Genomic DNA, 24,368 nt, shown 5'->3' on the forward strand with positions numbered 1-24,368 from the left:
TTTTCCCTTACCAGACTTCATTAGTCAACTTAATTTTATTAGAAATATAATAATTATAATTTTATGAGGGACAAAGTAATTCATTTCAGAGTGGACTTAATTGCCAAGATGCCTTTGTAGAAAATTAGAATATCAGCCTTTCATTGTGGTCTGAAGTTCTGTGTGAAATTTCTATATGCTTGATTAATCAAAACTATGGAAAATTTGCAGTGACTTTTCTTTTCAAAATGAATAAGAATTATTGATAACAGTATATAATAAAAAGTAATATCATCTAGATGTGGTGGTTGGTGAAGTTACGAGGTTGACTAGATATTTATATGATTTTGTTTCTTTCATTCTGCTTTAATAAATGATTAAATAAAATACATATTATTGTCATTTACTGCTTTCTCCATTATTCAGCTTCTAATTTCTCTTTGGATGAATACCATTTCCAGTTACTCAGTCAAACACTACAATTAGATATATAGTGCATTCCTAATAATTATCCCAGAATGTCTACAAAATGAAACATATAAATTAATTGTGAAAATAACAACTGTCCTGGGTAAATGGACATAGTAAAATTAAGCTTTTTTTTTTTACACCAAGCACTTGAAATTAATATATTTCAGTCCATATTGTGATTGGCTAAATAAAAATAATAAAAAAGAAAAGTGTTAAAAAATCAAATCAGGATGTGGGAACTGATCCTCAGCTGATTTAAATCAGCGTAATTCCACTATATTTAATAGAGCAACACCAGCTAACACCATTTATGGATATGACACGTGGTATTTATATAGATTCTGTCAGTACAGAGCAGATTATTTTTGTTGGGGCTCCTCCGAGAGTCTTCCACTTGGTTCCCTGAGAATTCAGTGCAGCTCCAGTTTAGTCATTAAATTCCTTCGTTTGGCATACAGCTAAGCTATGCTGAGTTGATCAGACTCAACCATAGAGGGTGGGTATAGGATGAACCACACATGCAAAGGTATACAGAAACCTCCTTCCTTTATATACATTACATTACATTCACTTTAATTGCATCACTCATTTTGTCATTGGCTTGGTTATTTTGTAGGAACCAATCCCTATACATCATGCATTGTCCACTCGCTGTCCATGTACAACTTACTCTTTTCCTCATCTTTATGTTCCCAATTTATCTTATCCATTATTATCTTGTCCATTGCAAGTGGGTTTCCTGGGTGTTCCTGGGTGTTCCCTAACTATTTTAGTTAGTACAGGCATTGTTTTTTACCTTACTGACCCATTTTATCTCCTTAATCCTGTCACTCAAGAAATGAATAATTGGACATGGGTGATGCCTCATGTCAAGCTGGGCCAACTTTCCACTGCTTCTGTTTATCTTTTCTATATTAGCATATGTTTTATTTGCATTGTATTTATGTTTTCTATGCTTTCTTTTTAAAATTCATTACCCAGCAACACATTTCCAAGATCACAGTAGTTATAATTTTTGAACCATCATTAATAATAAGCTCAAAGTACAAACAAGAGTGTGCAAAACTACCTCCTCTGGTATAGCCCACTAGACTGCAATTCCAAATAGAATCATAGAAGTGTAGGACTGGAATGGACCTCAATAGGTCATCTAACCCAGTACCCTTCACTCAAGGCAGGACTAAATAATAACTAGACCATTCCTGACAGGTGTTTGTCCAACCTGTTCTTAAAAACCTCCCATGACGGAGATTCTACAACCTCCCTAGGCAATTTGTTCTAGTGCTTAACTACCAAGATAGTTAGGAAATATTTCCTAATGTCCAACCTAAACCTCCCTTGCTTCAATTTAAGCCCATTGCGTCTTGTCCTGTCCTCAGAGGTTAAGGAGAACAATTTTTCACCCTCCTCCTTGAAACAAACTTTTATGTATTTGAAAACTATCATGTCCCTCCTCAGTCTTCTCCAGACTAAACAAACCCAATTTTTTTCAATCTTTCCTCATAATGCACGTTTTCTACACCTTTAATCATTGTTGTTGCTCTTCTCTAGATACTTAATCATTGATGAAGATATTGAACAGAATCAGATCCAAAACTGATCCCTGCAGGACCCTACTTGATATGCCCTTCCAGCTTGACTGTGAACCACTAATAACTACTCTCTGGGAACGGTTTTCCAAACAGTTATGCACCCACCTTTTAGTAGCTCCATCTAGGTTGTATTTCCCTAGTTTGATTATGAGACGGTCATGTGAGACAGTATCAAAATCCTTGCTAAAGTCAAGATATACCACATCTACCACTTCACCCTTATCCACAGGCTTGTTACCCTGTCAGAGAAAGCTATTAGGTTGATTTGACATGATTTGTCCTTGACAAATCCATGTTGATTGTTACTTATCATGTTATTATCTTCTAGGTATTTGCAAATTGTTTCCTTGCTCCATTATCTTTCCAGGTACTGAAGTTAAGCCAACTGGTCTGTAATTCCCTGGGTTGTTCTTATTCCCCTTTTTATAGATTGGCCCTATATTTGCCCCCTTCCAGTCCTCTGGAAACTCTCCCGTCTTCCATGACTTTTCAAAGATAATTGCTAATAGCTCATATATCTCCTCAGTCAGCTCCTTGAGTATTCTAGGATGTATTGCATCAAGTCCTAATGACTTGAAGACATCTGATTTCTCTAAACATTTTTTAACTTGTTCTTTTCCTATTTTAGCATCAGATCCTACCTCATTTTCACCAGCATTCACTATGTTAGACATCCAATTGGTATTAAGCTTTTTTTGTGAAAACTGAATCAAAAAAAGCATTTAGCACTTCTGCCATTTCCACATTTTCTGTTATTGTCTTCCCCCTCATTGAGTAATGGGCCCACCCTGTCCTTGTCTTCCTCTTGCTTGTAATGTATTTGTAGAATGTTTTCTTGTTACCCTTTCTGTCTCTAGCTAGTTTAATCTTATTTTGTGCCTTGGCCTTTCTTATTTTGTCCCTTCATGCTTGTGTTGTGTTTTTATATTCATTCTGTGTAACTTGATCTAGTTTCCACTTTTTTTAGGACTCTCTTTTGAGTTTCTGATCATTGAAGATCTCCTGGCTAAGCCAAGGTGGTCTCTTGTTATACTTCCTGTCTTTCCAACTCAATTTTTCTTGTGCCCTAAATAATGTTATTTTGAAAAACTGCCAATTCTTTTAAACTGTTTTTTTCCTTAGACTGTCTTCCAGTGGGATTTTACCTACCAACTCCTTGAGATTGCTAAAGTCTGCATTCTTGAAATCCATCATCTTTATTGTGCTGTTTTTCCCCCAACCAGTCCTTAGAATCATATAGTCTACCTTTTCATGATCACTTTCACCCAAGCGGCCTTTCACTTTCAAATTCTCAACCACTTCCTACCTATTTGTTAAAATCAAATCTAGCACGACCTCTCCCCTAGTTGCTTTCTCCACATTCTGAAAGAAAAAATAGTTTCTACTGCATTACAAGAACTTGGTGGATAATCTGCCTTGCTGTATTATTTTCCCAACAGATGTCTGGGTAGTTGAAGTTCCCCATCACCACCAAGTCCTGTGCTTTGGATGATTGTGTTACTTGTTTAAAAAAAATATCATCCACATTTTCTTCCTGGTTTGGTGGTCTAGAGTAGTCTTGGTTTGGTGATCTATAGTATACCCCTACCATGGCATTATAGGTTTGCTTTAAATCAGTCTTCTGTAATTTTAACTTTGCTTTTATTTTAATTACATTATAAAAAACTGGTACAAAATATTTTTTTAAATGTATTACTACAGGAAATTTAGGTGTGAAAGAGAACAGAGGCCAATTAAAATAATATTTCCTGGTTCCATACCAGAAGTGATCCTCTTCACCCACTGCACAATACTTCTTGTTATCTGCATGAGCAGTTTTTACTTTACTGATGTCCCAGCAGCTCAGCTGTACTGTGGAATTTGGAGACTGTTTCCCCAGAATGAACCCTGTCTGTAAGAGTAAACCTGCACATATAAATGTCCTCCAGATGTCAACAGCAGGACAAGTCTGGGGCTTTCCAGACCTTGCATTGTCTTGCAACAGTATTTGAGGAGGGAAAACAAACTTATTACTTTTATTACCCCTGACTATTTAGCCCCCTCCAAGCTCTCACAATTTGTGCAAAAGCTCCTTTTAGCTGCATGTACTTTTCTTTAATGTACTCACTTCAGTTTTTCACTGTTTAATAAAACACTTCCCTTGACCTTACTAGCTATTAAATTCTGAGGCTGTAATGCTTCTGTTTTATTCCTCAGAATAACACATTTCTTAGCTGACTTTTCCTCAGCAGCTCTAAGCTTATTTTTTATGTTTTTTGCACTTATTTCTTAAGTTAGTACACTTGCACAGCCATACTCACTAAATACATTCTTTCAAGTCCACGGCTGCTTTTTACTGTGGATGTATGCAAATAGGTAACAGACATTGGGTTTGGTCTGTGGGTTGTTTCTTTTTTAACCTTTTAGGAATCTTTTCCATTTAGTTTGTTTCCTCTGCTCCATCTTTGATTTGTTTTTATGCTTTTAGCAGTCATTTCTCAAGGTAGCACATATTGTTTGTAAAGTTTTAGCCATTAGAAATAATCCTTGTAAAGCTGCTGCTTTGATTTGGGCTTTCTTTGCATTAGGATAAAAAAAACAAAACTAGATACCCTTTTTTAAAGCTGCCAAATGGGTCCTATTTTTTGAAAATGTCAGTGATATTAAACAGATCTCTGCTGTTCTCTGCCAAACATGCTCTTTTTATTTAATCGAATACTACTCTGGAGTTCCTTTTTTACCTAGACCCCGTCTCCCCCGAATCTTTGTTTGGGGAGTCTATAGGGTCCAGCCTTAGATTTAACCAACCTCTCCAGCATAGTTAAATTTTTAAATCCTACCAAAGCCATTTCTTTTAATGGTAGGTTGTGACCCTTACACTAAGAGTGTATATGTTACCTGCTCCAGATGAGTGGATCCAAGTCACAGCACCACTATGTTGGGGTTCACCATAGACCTCTTCCACTTGGTTCCCCGAATTCAGTCCGATGCTAGTCTTTTCAGTTTGGTTGCTTTATTTGGCACACAGCAAATCTATTCTGAGTTGATCAACCATAAGGGGTGGGTATACCACAAATCCAAAGTTACTCAACCCTCCCCCCATTCCCTTCTATACATTTACTCATCACATTACATTCATTATACACTCCATCATGTGTTTGGGGTTTGACTTAGTTACTTTGTAGAAACCACTCACTGTGCAGCTTGCTCTGTCCAGGCATTGTGCATTGTAAATGGTTTCCTGGGTTGATCCCCTTTATCTTAGCTAGTACAGACATTCTGTTTTCAGCCTGCCTATCCATTTACCTCCTTAATCTGGTCTCTGTCAACAAAAATTAGTACCTGGTCCATGAGTAATTGGACATGGATGAGGCCTTATTTTTTTTATTTTGAATACAAAAGGGTCCAGATTGTGGTGTTAGCCCTCAACCACGTACATACATGTCACCATCCCAAGCAAGGGCAACTCATACAGATACAGATTCTATCGCAATGCAAGTGGCAAGGGATTCTTTTCTTCTGTCATTTAGCACACTTTAGGCTTAAATTGTGGCACTGAGCCACATAGATACCTCCTTGAGCTCCCTCATAGCAAGGGGAAGAAAGCAATCTGCAATATTCCTTTTAAAGAATGCAGCACACACACACCTATGTGGCCAATCGGTCTGTTGAGTTGTGCACAGAAGGCAGTAATCAGCCCACTTCTCCACTAGTCTTGCAGGCTAGAGTAAATATAGTTCAGAGCTTGAAAATTCAGACTAGTCTACTTCAGTGTCTCAGTTAGAAGACCAGATATAATTAAATGGTATTGAATGGGTTTTGAGTCTCCAGTTGTGATAGTGGATAGATTTCCTAATCAGTATTTAGAGATCTTGGATTTATCTGTTACTGTTTTTAATATTCATTAAAAAGCTTCTAAAAACACCAAATGAAAACTAAAGATGATTACCTAAAACTAATTGCATGATGCATACTATATATGGCTAATGTAAGGTGATAAAATGTGCATGTGTTCAGATGGATTTCCTAAACTTAATTATTTGCTAAACAGTTCTTCATCAATGCACAGGTGTCCACTTGAGAGATGTTGAAGCCATGATGATCACAAACAAAGAAAGTCAAATATCAAATGCATTGTTGTTATTTATTCAGATGAGTGAAGCAGAGGTCAATGGGCAATTTGAGTCGGTGTGTGAATCAGTGTTCAGCGAAGTTGAAGCGCAGGCAATGGATGCCCTTGACCTCCCTGGATGCTTCCGAACAAGAAGCCACAGTTACCTGCGTGCCATTCAGGCAGGTTACTCCCAAGATGATGAATGTATCCCTGCAATGGCATCTTCCAACATCACCTCAACTATCAGGTCAACAACAGGTAAGAAAAATCTATGCTGGCCTCCATACTGTTTCACATGTAAAAATAAACAAGGTGGAAAATGGTGCATGAGACTGAAAGCTTTTTTTTCCTGTGTAATTATCATTACTGATATTGTCTTTTTTATATATATATATAGTGTATTGAGGATCAGGCCTTTAATATTGTACTATAGTGCCTGCATATCTGAATGTGTAATTATGAATCATTTCATTTTTATTAGAACTTGTAAGTGGGCCTGGAATATAATGGACTTGAATTTCTGCCTAGATTTAACTTCATCTCCTTTGCTCACTTGCCTAGTTTTGCAAGTGCAAGTCATTGCAGGCAAAAATGGTGTCATTTAGATATTTAAATAACTAATTGCAGCTGCCCATCTTGAATTTAAACATCTACATGTGATCAGTTACATTCACAGTCAGCTGGGCCTTTAAATTGCAGGTGCAAAAAGGGAAGCCAGAGTTTAAAAATCTGGTCCAAACTCTTAGGGCTAGGGCATGGTGTAACTGACGTAGCTTTGGAACGGGTATGACGGGTGGTGATTATATACTGCGGTATATGCACTGTGGCATATTTCACGTATTTTCACTGTTACTCATTATCATTATCATTCATTATTATTCCACTCATGTTTAGGACCCTTTAACACCTTTAGAGTTACCTTTTTCTCTATTACGTTGCTTAACAAAGAGATTCATTTTATCATTTTATTATTTTTAACTGTCATTCATAGAGAAAGGTGAGCAAAGATTGCACAGATAAGTTAGAAAACTAAACTGAATCCATTACAACATTTATTATTTTTCAAGTTACCCAAATCTATTTTTATGTTTCCAAATATATTTCATCACACTCAGTGATGATACTGACCTATCCTCATATCACTGAAATGAGATGCCACATTCACAGAAAGTAAAAATATAACCCAAAAGTATATTAATGTACAAAAATAGATATACACCTACTTAAATTGATTTTTGACATATTTACTATACAGCAGAGCAGTGGGAGCTTTTGAGCGGAAAGCAATTGTCGTCTTTCAATATCATTAGCATGCAGTTCTACCAAGAGCACCGAATGTGTTATTTAATCTTCAGTATAACATTTTATACAGCTCAGCTTAATGAAATATTGTAAGCAACTCCTAAATACAAAGAGTTATTGTTACTTCCCTCACCACATATATACATATTTCCATTCAAGTTATAGAAGCTTTAATAGCTCTGCCATTAAGGAATAAAATGTATTAATCCAGTAAAACTTTTAATAGCCTGCATTTTCCCCAGTTGTTGTATAGCACTGTATGATGAATATGGAGATATATCGCATCGATTGAAGCCAAAGCAGTCAAATTTGGGCACCTAAATATGGATTTTGGTACCTGACTTTAGGCACTGAATTTAGAATAGTTCTAGATCTAATTTAGAAGACAAGTTGGTTGACTTATCTAAGATACTGTGACTTTGCATTCCAGCTTGAACATAGCCTTCCCATCCAAAAGGAGATCACTTTCCTTTCCCTGGAATCATAAAGCTGAATAGAATATGATACGTTTACAAAATCATCAGATTAGACAATAAACATGTCTGCCTCCTGCTTTTCTTTCCTCATGGAAATTGCTATACATTGATTAGCAGTCTGCTGGTTAAATGATGTGGTTTTGAAAACTCTAACCTTCATTTCACACATGATTTCCTTCTCATTTCTGGAATGATTTATCAGATAGATTTTGTTGCCTAAATAGGTAATATTTCTTGTTTGTCAAGGTGAGGAAATGTGACACTGTAGAAAAAAAATGGTAATTAGAGATGAGGCCCTAAGCAAAACCCTGGTTCCAAGCACCATAGACTAGAGCAGGGCTAGTCGATTATTTTTTGTCAAGGTTAAAACTTCTTGGTCAAGGTATAGTCAGGATCCAGACTCCAAAGAAAATAATAAAAAAATAACAATAATGATAACAATAAGTAAATAAAAAGATTTTGTAGTCAGTTCGAAAGCGTCTGGCAGTCCGGATTTTGCCCATGGTCTACCTATTGACTACCCCTGCTTTAGAGAGTTGAGAATCTGGATCTGTATTAAGATTTAACTGTTTGTGTTCTTGACTTTTATGGGATTAATGCTGTAAGAAAAAGATTCAGAAGTATTTATTAGATTTGCAGGGGAGAGCAATGATGATGTGGTTCAATACTAATTGTAATTTCTAGTTTCCAAATAAGTCATTAGCTATAAAACCATGGAATAATTGTTTCATATTTCTGTCTTCAGCATTTGGCAGGCTAGAGGCAGATGCTTCATTTCATATTAACTACACTTCAAATAACCCATTACTTCCTCCTTCACTTATCTAAAAATTGTAAAAGAAGTTATTGGATACAATATGGTATATGATGCTGGCTAATACTTAACAAGCCAATAGTCTTCTTTCAAATAAAAGTCAGAAAGGTCAAAGTTCCATTTCAGCCTGCAGTGCAAATTCAAACTTTTGAATCTTTAGGAAGATTAATTTTTGTCAGATTTTTTTTTTCCGCTGGTGATGTTATAAGCCCTTCTTGGCAAAGTCATTAAAGCCATTCTTAAAATATTAACAAGAAATACAATTTCATTATTAGTTGAAATGTTAGTGATAGGACCCCGTGGTTGCCTCTTACTAATTAAAGAAATGAAATTTTACCACATGGACTTAGCTAAAACATTTAATGGTGTAATAAAAAATGTAAATCGGAAGCAGATAAATGTAATATTTCATCTATTAATTTAATTATGGAACTATCTATTTTGGATGTACATTTGTACATTTATAAAGCTTAGTCTGTCAAAATGTGCCTACAACTGTTGATAGACACATAGGTTTCATTCAGAATGTCAGCTTTATTCAGTAGTGTATGGGACATATTTGCTCATCCCATTAGAAGCATTAGGCTGTCCTCATAACATTTGGAAAAGGGGTTACCATAGTCAACTCATCCAATATTTAAACCACTTTCTAAGGACAGGACATGCTCTTGAAAAGTGCAGAGTCCTCCACTTAGGAAGGAAGAATCCCATGCACAGCTATAGACTGGGGACCGACGAGCTAGGCAGCAGTTCTGCAGAAAAGGACCTGGGGGTAACAGTAGATAAAAAGCTGGATATGTGTCAGCAGTGTGCCCTGGTTGTCAAAAAGGCTAATAGCCTATTGGGCTGCATTAGTAGGAGCATTGCCAGCAGGTCATGGGAAGTGATTATTCCCCTCTCTTCGGCATTGGTGTGGCCGCATTTGGAGTATTGTGTCCAGTTTTGGGCCCCCCACTACAAAAAGGATGTAGACAAGTTGGAGAGAGTCCAGCGGAGGGCAACAAAAATGATTAGGGGGCTGGAGCACAGGACTTATGAGGAGAGGCTAAGGAAACTGGGCTTGTTTAGTCTGCAAAAGAGAAGAATGAGGGGGATTTTGATAGCAGCCTTTAACTACCTGAAAGGATAGGGTTCCAGGGAGGATGGAGCTAGGCTGTTCTCAGTGGTGGCAGATGACAGAACAAGGAGCAACGGTCTCAAGTTGCAGGGGGAGAGGTCTAGGTTGGACATTAGGAAAAAGTTTTTCACTAGGAGGGTGGTGAAGCACTGGAATGGGTTACCTAGGGAGGTGGTGGAATCTCCATCTTTAGAGGTTTTTAAGCTGAGGCTTGACAAAGCCCTGGCTGGGATGATATAGGTGAGGTTAGTCCTGCTTTGAGCAGGGGGTTGGACTAGATGACCTCCTGAGGTCCCTTCCAACTCCAATATTCTATGATTCTATGACTACTATGGGACAAGTAATGACATTAGCTTTTGTGCAGATAAACTGGGCTTCCACTGGACAAATCCCTGTCCATCCTTGACTGCCAGATTGATTTTTTTCTTCTGTGGGAGGAAGCAAAAATTTCTCTCATTACTTCAGCAAGATTGGAAAACAGAGATCACTTTTGCCACAGTACCCAAACAGTGAACTCAGACTACTTCCGTGATAGAATTCAAAATGATGGAATCTTACTTCAAGAAAGGAATCACCAGATTAGAGATGAATGTGAGCCTGCAGGCACAGGGACAGTACCTGTCCTTTTGACCTTATCTAAATCAGGCAGAAACCAGTGCCCCATTCATTCCTATGGTCCAGGGAGAACAAATGACGATGACCCAAAGGCAGCCCGCATTGTTGGAGGACAGTGGTAACTGCCACTGCTCTGTATGACCCCTACCAAGACTAATTTGCTTCAATGTGGTTAAGAACTTTCTGTCCATCCTCCATTGGTTTAATTAAGGGGATAATTTGTAACCTTTCTGCCAGATAGTGTCAGTAGCAGCAAGGGCCGGGTTCAGTGTGTAGGTTCACCTCCAGCCCTGGGGGAGCAGGGAGAATGAACAAGTGATGTCTTTGCCACTCTTGCTGTGCCGTCACCACCCTCTCTGCTGCTGCTCACCATTGTCGCTGCTGCTAGTTGTGATGCCATGTTCTGAGGTTCCACTGCCCAGCCCAGCTCTCAGTGATTTCACTGGGTTGAGAGGAACCTGATTACTGCTGCCTCCTCCACTTTGTCTTTCACAGGAACAAGTGTCCCCCACACCAGATCTAAGGCTCAGCACTCTACAGCACTTTATAGATGATTTTAGCTCTAGTGATCACTGAGATGAGACAAATACTCTCGATTGAGTCTAATCAGCACTGTCTTTAAACACTGGAGTTACATGGGTTACATGGCATTTAGAGCGCTTGAACAGAGTCCTCACCATCAGGGAGGAACATCTGTCCCCATTCCTCTGTCTTTCACTTGGATTTGACTGCTTAGCAAGTGAGGTTTATATTATGGTGACCCCTCAGTTAGGGCCTATTAAGTACAACTCGACTGTCCTTTAGTCATAAAACAATTACCTCTATATCCATGAATTAGGTGAATTTTAACCCCAAAAGAGCCAAAATTGATCACCTTGGCAGAGTAGCAGCTTGACTAAGGGTATGTCTATACTGATGGCGGCAAAGTCACCGCCATCAGATCGACCTATCCGGATCGATCGAGCGGTCAGTGAAGACCCGCTCAATTGATCCAGAAGTCGACGCTGGTAAACCACCCCCTCAAGTGGCATAGCGCTGCGTTGACGGGAACGCGGTTCCTGTTGGCACAGTGCAGCGAAGACGCCGTGCAGAAGGGAAGCACAGCCGTCAATGGGAGTTACGCAAGCTACTCCGTGTAGCTTGCGTAACTCCCATTGACTGACGCCGAATCGCCAGGTAAGTGTAGAGCAGGGCTAAGTAGATGTGTCTATGCAAATAAGGTCTGATCATGTGGTCTTTTCCTCCACTTTGTCAGTAGATGGCAGAAGAGAGCTCAGTCAGGCCACCTGCTTACAATGTATTATGGATACAAGAATGAGGGAAGTGGGTATATTGTTACAGTTCTGAGGTTACATAGTGTTACCTTGTCCACCACTGCCTCTGTGCTGCCACGAGATGCTATTGTCAGAAGCAAGGCACATAAGTATAGCTCTACCTGTTGCTGCCTCCTGTTCTGTTCCTCTACCACAGACAGCATGTTGTTTCCCAAAGGGGAAGCTATACAATCCAGGACTCCCCCTGTTCCAGCCACTGCTGTCTCCCATTCCAGTGAAGCCAGCATGTCACCTCCAAGAAAGGCCCATAAAATCCATGTTAATCATTCAAGTATTGTCAGCATAGCGCCCTGTTGCAAAAATGTATGTGCACCCATGGAGTAAACTTGGAAGATACTATAAGACCTCCAGATGGCCTCAGTCATCTCTCAGTTTTTTCTTGGCACTGTCAGATAAAGGCCAGAACTTACAGGCCCTCCCTTTCAAGCTCTCTGCTGGTTGTTATTCTAAAGTCGTTGTAAACAGCTTATTTTCAGGTTTTTTTAGTACCGCCTTAGTGTAAAATGTGTCATTGTGCAGGTTCCACAGTCAACTACAGCCAGTCTCTAGTTCAGGGCAGACCTGTGATCTCCACTTCCCTCAGATTCATTCAGCTTTTTGGTGCCATTTGGGGTGGCAGATCCCACTAAAAAGCATCGTGTCATTATGAGATGTCGATCATGGATCAGCATTCCTGGTGTCCATGGTGCCTGGTTAAAAGTCACTCTGGGGACTGCACATTCTGAACAGCATTTATCTGCTTCATTCAGTGAGAGTAAGAGTCCAAGTTCTCTTTCCAGCTATTGGAGAATGTTTTGCAAGTGCCTACCTTTCAAAGTACCTTGTCTCTTGGAACCAGAGATGTCTCTGGCATCTAAAGATGCTCCAGACACTATCTCTGAGAAGTACCCTGGTCCAAAGAAACTGAAGAGAAGGGACACTGAGCTGTCCTTAGCACTACTTATTTTCTCCCTAAGGGAGAGTAAATGTAAAAGGGTATGACCATTCCTCATGGAGAGTCCCACAAGGTGCTGAGAACGTGATATAAAAATGACACAAAGTCCAAACAAAATTCAGTCCAAACAAAATTCTCTTTCCCATTGTTTTTTCCTCCAGTCTTTCTGTAGTTTCACAGGCTCTGGTTAAGAGGGTATATGGCAAAGTCCAAAGCAAACACCAAGAATTCCCATTCCCATTTTTCCTAAGTCTCATTTACATATCACAAACTCTTATTTGTAGCTAAGTTCAAAGTCAAACATGCATCCCCCAAATTTTTCCCAGGGCAACACTGGCCTGAAAGTAAAAATACAGTTTAAACTGGCCGAGTTTACTTACCAGTCTCAATCAGCGACCCTTAGTATTTCTGCATCTCTCCAGGTCTGTCAAATTCTCATTATGAGGAAAGAAAGCTACTAATATACAAAACCTGCTTCCCAGCATGCCTTGCTCAAATCCTGCCAGGAAACTGCAATGCTCAGCATGATCTCATTACTGCAGGAGTAGGGAGCCTGTATCCATCTACACTTTGAAACTCTGGCCTCAAGCCCTGAATAGAGTTAGCAGCCTGGATTTCTCTTGCAGACTGCACACAGCAACCCTGAGACCACTTCTTCTCCCTTGTTAGCTGCCTTCATTGTTGCCCAGGTATGTTCCCAGAGTAAAAACCTAGAATGCAACACTGCTGGCCCCAGAGGATTATTTTAAACAGTCTCAAAGGGCCAGTACACGCCATTTCCAACCACTTCTTTTTTTCAGGAAGCAGGGAGTGAAATTACTTCAGACCAGTCAGTTCTGGAGGTTATTCAACAGTTTACTCTATCCAATTCACTCTCTGCAGTCTCCCGACCTTCCCTTTTCGGTACCTTTTCAATGATCCCTATCAAGAGAAAGCGCTAAAGAATGAAATTATCTGCCTCCTCCAAGTGCTTGCTATAGAGGAGGTCCCTCAGCAGCACAGGAGAGGGTTTCTATTCCTGTTATTTTCTTATTGCCAAGATAAAAGGTGGATCTAAGTAAACTGAACAAGTATATCAAATGGTAACATTGGCATCTGTGTTCCTATCTTTGAGGCAAGCAGGTTAGGTCTGCTGCTTCCCCTTTGCCATACAGGAGTGTTCTGCGTGTGCTCTACCCAGTAAAGGTTTGGACTGAGGATTCCTCTGTGTGTGTGTGTGTGTGTGAGAGAGAGAGAGAGGCTATGTTTACACTAGAGAGCTAACTGGAGAGCTGTACCGATGCAGCTGTGCTGCTGTAAGATCTCCAGGGTAGCTGCTCTGTGCTGCTGAGAGAGAGCTCTCTCATGGACATAATTAATCCACCCCCAACAAGCAGTGGTAGTTATGTTGGCGGGAGAAGCCCTCCCATCAACATAACACTGTCCACACCAGTGCTTTAATTGGTGTAAGTTATGTCACTTAGGGGTGTGTTTTTTTCACACTGCTGAGCGACATAAGTTATACCAACATAAGTGGTTGTGTAGACATAGTCGGAAAGAAAGAAACATGATTTTACCCTAATGACTTAATAGGGAAAAAAATACCCAAATTATTAGTTAAAATAAAATCAAAAGAGAGGGAAAAAACCCAAACCAAAACAAACCCCATTCAAACAGAGCTGACCACATAGCAGTTATCTAACTGCATGCCCTGAAGTTCATTAAACTGGTCTTGGCGCACCACTGAAGGTAATGAGATCCGAAGCCAGAAGCTCTTAAATGAAAAAGACCCAACTCTGACCTCTGAAAATTTTACCAAAGCAAGTGCACTGCAGTTGATCTTAGGTCAGTCGTTGGGATGTAAGGTTTAAGGCTGTCTCTCAGACAGGAATCCCAGACCCATTTCGGTTTTAGTGGCCGGAGGTAAGAGTTATGTTGGTGTAGCAGAAAACTCTTACCCCAGAGGGTGATAAAGTGACCAATAACCAATTCTGGCACAGAAGTCCTGTTGATGATAATGAGACTCATGTGGTTATGTTCCAACAACTGTACTTCACGTCTTTCCTGATGCCTGATATTTCATTTAGCAGGTGAGCTGCAGCTCAACAAAGTGTCTGCTACTGGACCAGCAAGTATTCTTCTGTCAATCTGAACCAGAAAGACATGTTACACTTCTTCAAGCCTATGGAGATACTGAATATAGGGAAATGTATCAGTCATGGATGGAGCTATGCAATATAAATTCATTGTAATACTGCCATGGCTATGATGCATTGATGGCTGCTATTCCGAAACATTATCCTAATCTATCAAAAATAAGAAAAATATCCTCCTCCAGTTGCTTAAAAATAAAAGGGTCTCTGACCAGTAAAAATAATTATTTTATTCTCTTAACAAAAAAAAAAAAAAAGATATATTGATTCTGTGTCCAGATTGCTGCATGGTTCTTTTTAATTCAGTGCAGTTTGACACATAAAGCCTAGTTATATGAGAGCAAACAAATATGCTGAGTGCTACACAGTGATATCCAAGATTCCACACTTTTTCTCTACACAAAGAACAGGAAATAAATGCAGATAATAATCTGAGATATTAACTGCTGGTAAATGTGGATTTTAATGGTAACCATCGTATGTGTCCATTTAAACAAATATAAAGAATTTAATTAAAATAATATGTAGAAAGCTCTTCTCTATATCATGATTTGCACCATGGCTTTGTTTAATTACTGTTAGGGCCCCTGTTTGACACTTCATTCTCTATAGGACTCACAGAAGATATCTCTGGCAGCATTTATGGATCCTGAAACTGAGTCAATTTGTGTGCATGTACCATGAGAATAAATTATACATCAACACACAGTGACCCTGATTCTACACTGAAATATTCACACATAATGTCCATTGTTCTCAGTGTATCTGAGGGTATAATTAGGGTCTAATTCTTTAAAATATACTAATATCCTGATCCTGTGAGGAGCTGAGTGCCTCAAGACTTCTCTACTTTATGCGGGCAGCCAAGGTCTCTTCCAGCAACTGGGGATTCCTGGAGGCTCAGGGACGTCCTGGACCCATGTACTGAGGGGTAGGATCAGGTGGCATAGGAGACATTATGGCATTTCTACATAACCCAATGATTCACTCACACAGGAAATCTAGACTGATCTGGATCCGCAGGCTTTCTGGTTTCTTCGTGCTATCAAAAACGAGCAAAGCACCTGAAGCAGGAGCCAGAACCTGCCTTTATTCTTTTCATTTCTTTCAGCAATGGCAAAAATGGGTCAGAAAAAAACAAGGTGCTTGTCTTGTATCTGCAGCTACTTTTTAGTACAAATGGTCTAACTCCGATATCCCTGGTATTGGGTTTTATCCCCGACTCCTGTTGCGCTATACTTGAAATAATTCCTTCAACACCTATTTAGATTGCCCAACAGCTGGGTCCCATTTTGTTAAAAAGGATACCCATCCCTCCCTCTTTTATAAAAGAGCTCAACCTGTAATCCATTGTGTGGGAAATTCAAGAGGATAAGTAAAAAGAAAAATCATACAAAGAAGTAACTTCACTGCTTGGGTGTTTGAACTCTGTTGGCTCACTCAGAAGTATTTAGTTAGATACCACCAATCACTCTGTCCTGTGTAGGCATACTGGACCTTCCCCACTTGTAGTGTTCCTAGAGCTTCCTTTTATACACTTTACACAGTATTCAGGAACCTTCCTTTAGTTCCTTTATCCCTTTCAAGTTCCAACAGCAATGATGAAAAAACTCTTGGGGAGTCTTCTCTTAAGCCCGGCAAGAACCCGGCCCTGTTTCTTACAGAAATATATGCAAGAAGCCATAATATTGTCATCTGCATTGGCATAAAAAGTTTTATGCACTGGGTATACAAAGTCTGCTTTAATTTTGCTTTGTCGAGAAGCTCCTGCCAATTCACGTACAAAATTGTATACACTTGGGCCCAAATCATCACCTAGTATAAATGAACTGCATTAAAATCCATTGAACTTATGCCTGTTTACACCAGCTGAAGATCTGGGCCCAATTATATGTCGTTATTAATAAGACAAGGACTGAGATTCTCATCTGCTCTGGTCCCTTTACATTGCTTTAAAGGGGCTAGAAAAGCTCTGTAGCCAAATGGGGTGGCGGGAATTCCTCTGGCTGAGGCAGTGTAGAACATTGGTGTACAGCTGCCTCCTGAGGACCCTGTCTCAAGCTCTGATGCAAGTGTTATGGCAGGAATAGGGATAAGAGCTAGAGGAGGATGTCAGGGGTAGAGCGCTGCAGCCCATAGGCTATCCTGGAGAGCCTGCCATAACTTAGACAGACCTCTAGAGCTGTTTAAATTACACCAGGGGTCTTGCCCCAGAACAGCCCACCGTGATTAGAGCTATTATTAGGGCTATTCAGAAAAGGTAGATATAAATAGATCTCAAAACCTATATATTATATATGTCACATATATAAATACAACCCCGTTTTGAATAGCTCAACAACCAGAGCCAGAAGACAGTGTGTTTTGTCACTCTTCTTTTCAAAAATAGTTTAGTCATAAAATGTTATCACAGGATGACAGTACAGGTGAAATCCTGGCCCCATTGGTTAAATTTCCATTGACTTCAGTAGGGCTAGGATTCTAGGCTAGGTGTACAAAACCTAAACCTAGCGGTGTGTTGTGTACAAAAGAATCAAATGTTTGGTCTGAATATGGGACTGGAAGCCAGCTTGAACTCTATTAACTCTCTGCTTGAACTCTCTGTTTTTGGGTCTGATAGTGACTCCTTCTGTGTCAGTGGATAAATGGGTTTCCCCATCCGTACATGAAAGATATAATTATCCATCTCACAGGATAAGGGTGAAGGTTAGCTGATGTTTGTAGAGCTCTTTAAGAGGAAAAGCATCAGATAAAAATTAATCATTTTATTATTTTTATTATTAAAGTTGGTTTAGTAATTTATAAGTATCATGAATCAGTGATTCTCAACCTATTTACCGTTGTGGGGCACATATGCAGCCTACAGTGTGTTATGTGGACCGCATCCAATACTACCTATATGGCCCTGAGGATGTCACCTGGGCCGCAGCTTTGTGCTGATTGGGCCACAAGCAGCCTGCGGGCTGCAGGTTGAGAACCACTAAGCTAGGAGATTATCTTGCGCCCTTAAAACCATTTAATTGCATACTTCTTTTAAGGTTAATTGATTATCCCAGTGTTTTTCAGGTTGGTGACTCGTTAGTGGAAGTCAAACATTTCACAACCACCTATAACAGTAAGAGTAAAAATTTATCAACAATCATAATGATAATCCCATACAATTTAAAGTGTGTGTGTGTGTGTATGCGCGCGCGTGCACACGCACACAGAGATTGTCAGAGAATACTTGACCTTGAAGGGTAAAGGTGTGTGAGAAGTAGGGTGGAATGAAATTTTCTTGGCTTTATAGTGTAATATATTCAATAGCTTGTGACTACTCTGATTGCTTTTCATGACCCTCATTGGGGTTTGTCATGACCTAATAGTTGAGAAACACTGAATTATACTAATATGGGAACTGCTCCTACTTCTCTTCCAGTGAGTGCAGGATTACCCCATAGGTCAATAATCATAGGTTACCCTTTGCTGCCCTTTGGTAAGATAAGGCAATGGTTCTCAACTTTTCCAGCGTATTGTACCCCTTTCAGAAGTCTGATTTGTGCTGCATACACCAAATTGCACTTCACTTAAAAGCTACTTGCTTACAAATTACACATAAAAATACAAAAGTGTCACAGCTCACTATTGTTTTGAAAAATTGCTTACTTTCTCATTTTCTCCCTATAATTATAAAATAAATCAATTGGAATATAAATATTGTACTTACACTTCAGTGCAGAATATACAGAGCAGTATAAACAAGTAATTGTCTGTATGAAATTTTAGTTTGTAGTGATTTTGCTAGTGCTTTTTAATGTAGCCTGGCAAAATATCTGGGCAAAAAACTAAGCAAATATCTAAATGAGTTGATGTACCCCCTGGAAGATCTCTGCATATCCCCAGGAGTATGCATACCCCGGTTGAGAACCACTGAACCCAGGTACATATTTTTGATGCCTGTAATATATTTTTAAAATGCAGCATTATTAAATTCACATTTTTGCCACCTCTTTCCTGCTGCTGAAAAACTAAGATCGTATTTTGTAGTGCAATTTAAATATTTTAGAAGAACAAAGAAATTGTCTAGAACAGTGAAACAGCTGTCAACAGAATGCTAAATTCTGGTGAGACTATAATTTCTTGCAAATTAACTGATCTAAAATAGAACCCTTTGTAACTAGCCTATCAACGATTCCACAACGTTGATGTTACCCACATCTCTTTTCACTTTAGTACAAGCTTACAATGTGTGATCTTGATGTCTTGCTTGATTTACATTTCTGTTCTGAGACTAACATTAATTAACACTATCAAAACAGATCTTACCATCTATGTAGCATGGGCTGCCTTCAGAGCTAGATTCTTCCAATATGGAAGCAATGATTTACACACTGAATGACTTGATTATTGTGATTCCTTTTATACTGTTCTCCTTCAAGTTCTAATTAGGAGCTTGCCATGTGTTAAAATGCTACTCTGAGACTTCAACGTTTTCCAAATTTAGTGGTCACATTTCCCTGTTTAATTATTTGTTTTGTTGGTTTCCTGTACAGTATTTTGTAGCTTCATAGCTTTTACAGCCAGAAGGATCTGTTGTGGTCATCTAGTCTGAACTCCTGCATAACACAAGCCAAAGAATTTCACCCAGTCATTTCTGCACCACGCTAATAGTCTGTGACTGACGTTAAGTATCTTATGAACAAGTAAAGCTTTTGTTTTGTCTCAAATGGCTTCATGGATTTGATTCAGCACTGAGATGTCAGGAACAGATGGATATCTCACATGCTTCATTAAAAGTATCATTTTGTGCAGGATTTGTCCAGCAGCTGTGTCTCAGTGACCTGGTATTTCAGAAAACTCTTACATTTTTTTTAAATACAGACACAGTAGAGACTAACCTAGCCCATCTGTACAGCACACAGTGATAACGATAATGTGCCAGACCCTCAGCCAGTGAAAATCGGCCTAGCTACATTGACTTCCATGTCAGTGATTTCAGTGGCGCTAAACTGATTATGCCAGCTGAGAATCTGGCCCAATATTTAATACTTCACAAGCAAATTCAAAACTACAAAAAAATACAGGGTTTGGTCCAATCTGTTAACATTTCTCTACAACAGATCTTCAGACATGGCTTTGGGCCAGATTATGACTCTCTGTTGTGTGGCAGTGCAAGGGAAAAGAGTTTTTGGTGCTTTCTCTTCCCTGCAGAAGCCAGTCCTAACCCAGCAACCCTTGCCCTGGACCAGCAAAGTTGGCTGACTGCAGAGAAGAGAACACTGTGCAGTGGCTTGGTTCTGCTGCATGCCAGAGATCTCCAGGTGAGCTGCCACTGAGGGTACATCTACACTGCAGTTGGGGGGATGTGATTGCAGCACATGTAGGCATAACCATACTATCTTTACTCTAGATAGCGCAAATACCAATAGCGTTGAAACTGCAGTAGCACAGGCTTCAGCATGGGCTGTATTAGCCTACCCAGCAGCCTGGCTACTTCCTTGGACAGCCTGCGCTGCTGTGGCTTCACTGCTGTTGTTACTTGTGTTATCTAGATTAAAGCTGGTTTGGATACCTCTCAACACATGGTGCATTTGCACCTCTGATTGCAGTGTAGACATACCCTGAGATGAAGCATGTATGTACTGCCCTCCAAATAAGCCGGTGCCTCAAAGGCACAATGGCAATCTTTGTCACTAATAGTTCCATCAGAAAACCTGAGTGCATGACTAACTGTAGTTTCTTGCTCTTAGAAGTTGTGCCAAAATGCGATAATATGTGACCAATTCTTATTATATATTAGATCTGTGACAGATGTGCGCTTCTATCCTTGATTTCTAAACATTGTATTTTGTGATGAACTAAATCTGATCTCTGACAACCAATCCACCTTTGATTGATCCATCAAAGAAAATAAATAGGAATGATTAGAACACAATGGCCCAACAACCAGGCTATGGAAAAGGCCATTTACCTTTAAGTATTTAGTCAGATTTCACTCTAGTCTATGATAAAAACAGATAAAGGTTCCGGTAGAACTGAAGTGTGGAGAAAGCAGAGTGTCTCCCCCCAGGAAATAGCAGCACACAGATGTCATTGTGACTATATTAATAGTTTCTTACCTGCCCATCTCTGGAAATCAGAAGAGAAGATTCTTTTTAAAAGGACAGAGAAAGACAAAGGAAGCTCTCTGGCATTAGGTAGGAAGACATGCTATTGGGGCAAACTAGGGGCTTGTCTTCACTTATGGTGCTGCAGCAGTGCAGCTGCCCAGCTATAGCACTTGGTGAAGACACTACCTATGCCGACAGAAGAGCTTCTCCAGCTCCCTGGGAGGTGGTAGCTATGTTGATGGGAGAAGGCCTCCCATCAACATAGTGCTTTCTATACCGGGGATTAGGCTGGTATAACTTGGTCACTCAGGTGAGGTGTTTCTACACCCCTGAGTGGCCTACTTATACCGACATAAGTTGGTAGCGAGATGAAGCTTCAGATTTGATCTTTGGAAGCATGTGAGCATATAAGCCTCTTTATTCTGGAATAGTGATTAATATAGCCAATCGGATCAGCTTTTGGGGAAAGTAAAAATCTAGATATGATAAGAAAACCATTTATTTTTATTTAAAATATACTCTTTCTTTAATTTCTGATATAGCTTGTTTTTTAAAGAATTTTGTTGTGAGTTTGCAAAATCCAATTCTATCCTTGAAAAAAAACACTCAGGAATATTTAGAAACAGAAGAAATCTGGAGTCTGGGACACTCTGGTCCCAGGATAAGGATGAAAAGATCCTTTCCCAGGAAAGTAAAAAGCAGAAGTGGGCGCTCAGCAAGGAATGGCTGACAGACCAAACAGCACACAAGGAGTGTGGAAGGGCCAGTGGATAACAAGAATATATACTTGGAGCCTGATTCACCACCATCCTGCGCCTTGTGTAGTCATTTACACAAAAGCAAAGTGGATGTGAAACTACCATTCTGATTTAGTAGCATTTTACATTCACTTTGCACACATACAGTTGATTTCACAAGGTGCAAGTGTTATGTCTTCTCCTATTTTGTGGCTTGAATAATATTCCTAAATTACAACTCTCCCTGCCACCTAACTTTCTTGGCCCAAATTGATTGACTTTCACATACTTTTTGCTGTCTGATCAGCACTGATTTTAAATAATAATTTCATGCAGTAATTAAATTGGAAGGCAAGGAATGGGCATTGTAACAATTGTCTATAGAGAAGTGCAAAAATGTATTTTCTTTTATTCTCATAATAAAAAATTCCTACAAGTTAAAATATTTCCCTAAGGTCTATATTCAGAGGACTCACTTTTGTTTGAGATGTTTCAGGATGTTTCAGTTTCCTGTGGCTTTCCTTTTTAAATGTCTTACATCATGGCGACCTCTTTTCCCTCTGAAGCCCTTCAGAGCAATGTCAGGTGGGGGGAAGGGTCACTGCAAGGTGAGACATTTTTTCCTTGTGGTACATACTGAGTACATACTGCTTCTGCATGTAAGAGAGGGACCAAGCTCAAGACTGTAAATGTGGATCCTGTGTATTACAGGGCTACTAGACTGTCCGACTAGCCCCAAGCAACTAATTTACCTTCAGTTTTGCCCATTCCTTCAGTTGAGCATTCTTTATTTCAATAGCCAAAAGCCACATATGCATTATAGCTAAATATTTCTAATTCATCTCATTATTATGGAGCACAGAAATGTATTAATGATGTAGGAAAGAAACCATCAGCTAGATCTCACACTTGCCTTTATAAAACCATTAGAAAATTTTTTTCTATGTGTAGTTGAAATGAACCTATGTGATATTATCCTGGTCTCTGAAAGTAGCTTTTCATGGTCATTAGAGACCAGATTGTAAAGTCGAATGACAACATGCTTATTAAATATAAAAAACATGTCTGAGACACCCCTTTTTTAAAAGAAGGTATTTTATCCTTCAAAGGGGACATGGCTTTCTAGGAAATTCCTCAACGGGGTCATCCTTTGATTGGAAAATAAAATCATTTAGTGCTCATAACTCAGAAGCCCCATTTGCTTTCTGTGGTCAATAGTCTTTTAATGTTTATGGTTCTTTGTTTTCAAAAGTGATTTTTTTTGCAGCCACAACTACTCAAAAATAAATAAATAAAGAGTTCCATATTGCTGCTGAAAACATTGTGACAGCATTCTGAACAGAGCAAGGCTCTGCTTCCAAGACATTTGAAGGGTGACCATTTTCAATGATGTAAACACATTTAATTATAAGAATTCTCATAATGATCAGACGATCAGATAACTAATTCAGTAATCTCTACGTTTGGATCCAGATTTTGTCATGCCCTTAAACTGGCTGGTTCAAGGAGCCTTTCCTCTTGCACTGTTGCAGGCTTTGCACTGTGGGAGAGCAAATATAGTGCCATGGTAGTATTAGCCTTGCCTTCCTTTTGCACTAGACAAAAGAACTAGCACCCACAGGGGGGTGTACATTGCATTCCCTTCAACAGCAGCTCAGTGGTCTCGCTCCTCTGAAACTCTGGGGCACATTGTATCCTCCTGAAGCAAGATGCTCGCTGGAGCACCTACTGAGGCAGTGTGTCTCTGCAGTGCCTGCAGCACAGAACTGTTCTTCCAGCACAGTAGCCATGCCCATGATGAACAAAGCTTGTTATCCAGGAAATCCAGTGTGCTTTTTTCCAGTATTTTCTCCCATGTGTAGCAAGAGGAAACCATTCCTTTTAGTTGCTGGTATATTTGAGTAAATTAATCATGGAATTAACTTTATCTCTGTCAGCCTAGATAATGGCATTTTCCCCTTGAGTTAGTGTATAATGGTTATATTGATTCATAGGAAAAGGTGATCATATAATGCAAATGGACCGACAACTGTGGGTGAATTAGAAAGCTGTATGTCTTGAAAGTGGCTGGAATGTGACCTCATGAAATTTGATGTCCGATCCAAAATACCAGGTCTCACTTCCAGGCTTTTGTCTTTAAATCTCCTGATCCATTTGGATAATCCTAGGCCAAGTTATTTGTAATGAACTCAGTCTGAAGAGCATTTCATTTCTAGTGTAAATGATATTTGCGCTGTAAAAAATTGCATAGACTGGGTAACTGAATTATTCCTAGAATTGTTTCTACAACATTCTCAGAAAAAATCAGACAAATGTAACTCAGAGTAAATTTGTAAATGTAACTCAGGGGAAAATTTGCTCTCAGTTATATCAGTGACACCTAAAAGTGCCTCTCATTGAAGAGAGAAATCAGTAGAATTACTTTGGATTTATACCAGTTGTGTCCCATCTGACGCCTAAACTGTAAGCTCTCTGGGGCAGAGATTGTTTTCTGTACAGTGCCTACCATACTGATTTCTAATTATGCTTCATAAGAGGTAACATAATGCAAATAGTAGAGAGAGTTGAATGTGATTCAGAGGATGCATCATTCATGGCCATCTTCAGGCCAAACTCAGTGGTGATAGCAGGGTTATACATGATGTCATAAAGTGACAATATAGTGTGCCAATTTGGCACTGAG

General features: G+C 39.4%; 1 protein-coding gene across 1 annotated transcript in view; it reads left to right on the forward strand.

Moving 5' to 3' along the window:
* Nucleotides 1-24,368, forward strand: part of DLGAP2 (DLG associated protein 2) — a 109,931-nt gene that overhangs the window by 43,475 nt on the left and 42,088 nt on the right. Inside the window, exon 4 of the mRNA XM_067544896.1 lies at nt 6,174-6,393. Coding sequence (XP_067400997.1) covers nt 6,174-6,393 — 220 coding nt within the window. The remainder of the gene's footprint in view (nt 1-6,173; nt 6,394-24,368) is intronic.

The sequence above is a fragment of the Emydura macquarii genome, unplaced genomic scaffold (assembly GCF_026122565.2).
Source record: "Emydura macquarii macquarii isolate MOO-44397 ecotype Brisbane River unplaced genomic scaffold, CSIRO-AGI_Emac_v2 contig_1027, whole genome shotgun sequence".
Classification (NCBI taxonomy): domain Eukaryota; kingdom Metazoa; phylum Chordata; order Testudines; family Chelidae; genus Emydura; species Emydura macquarii.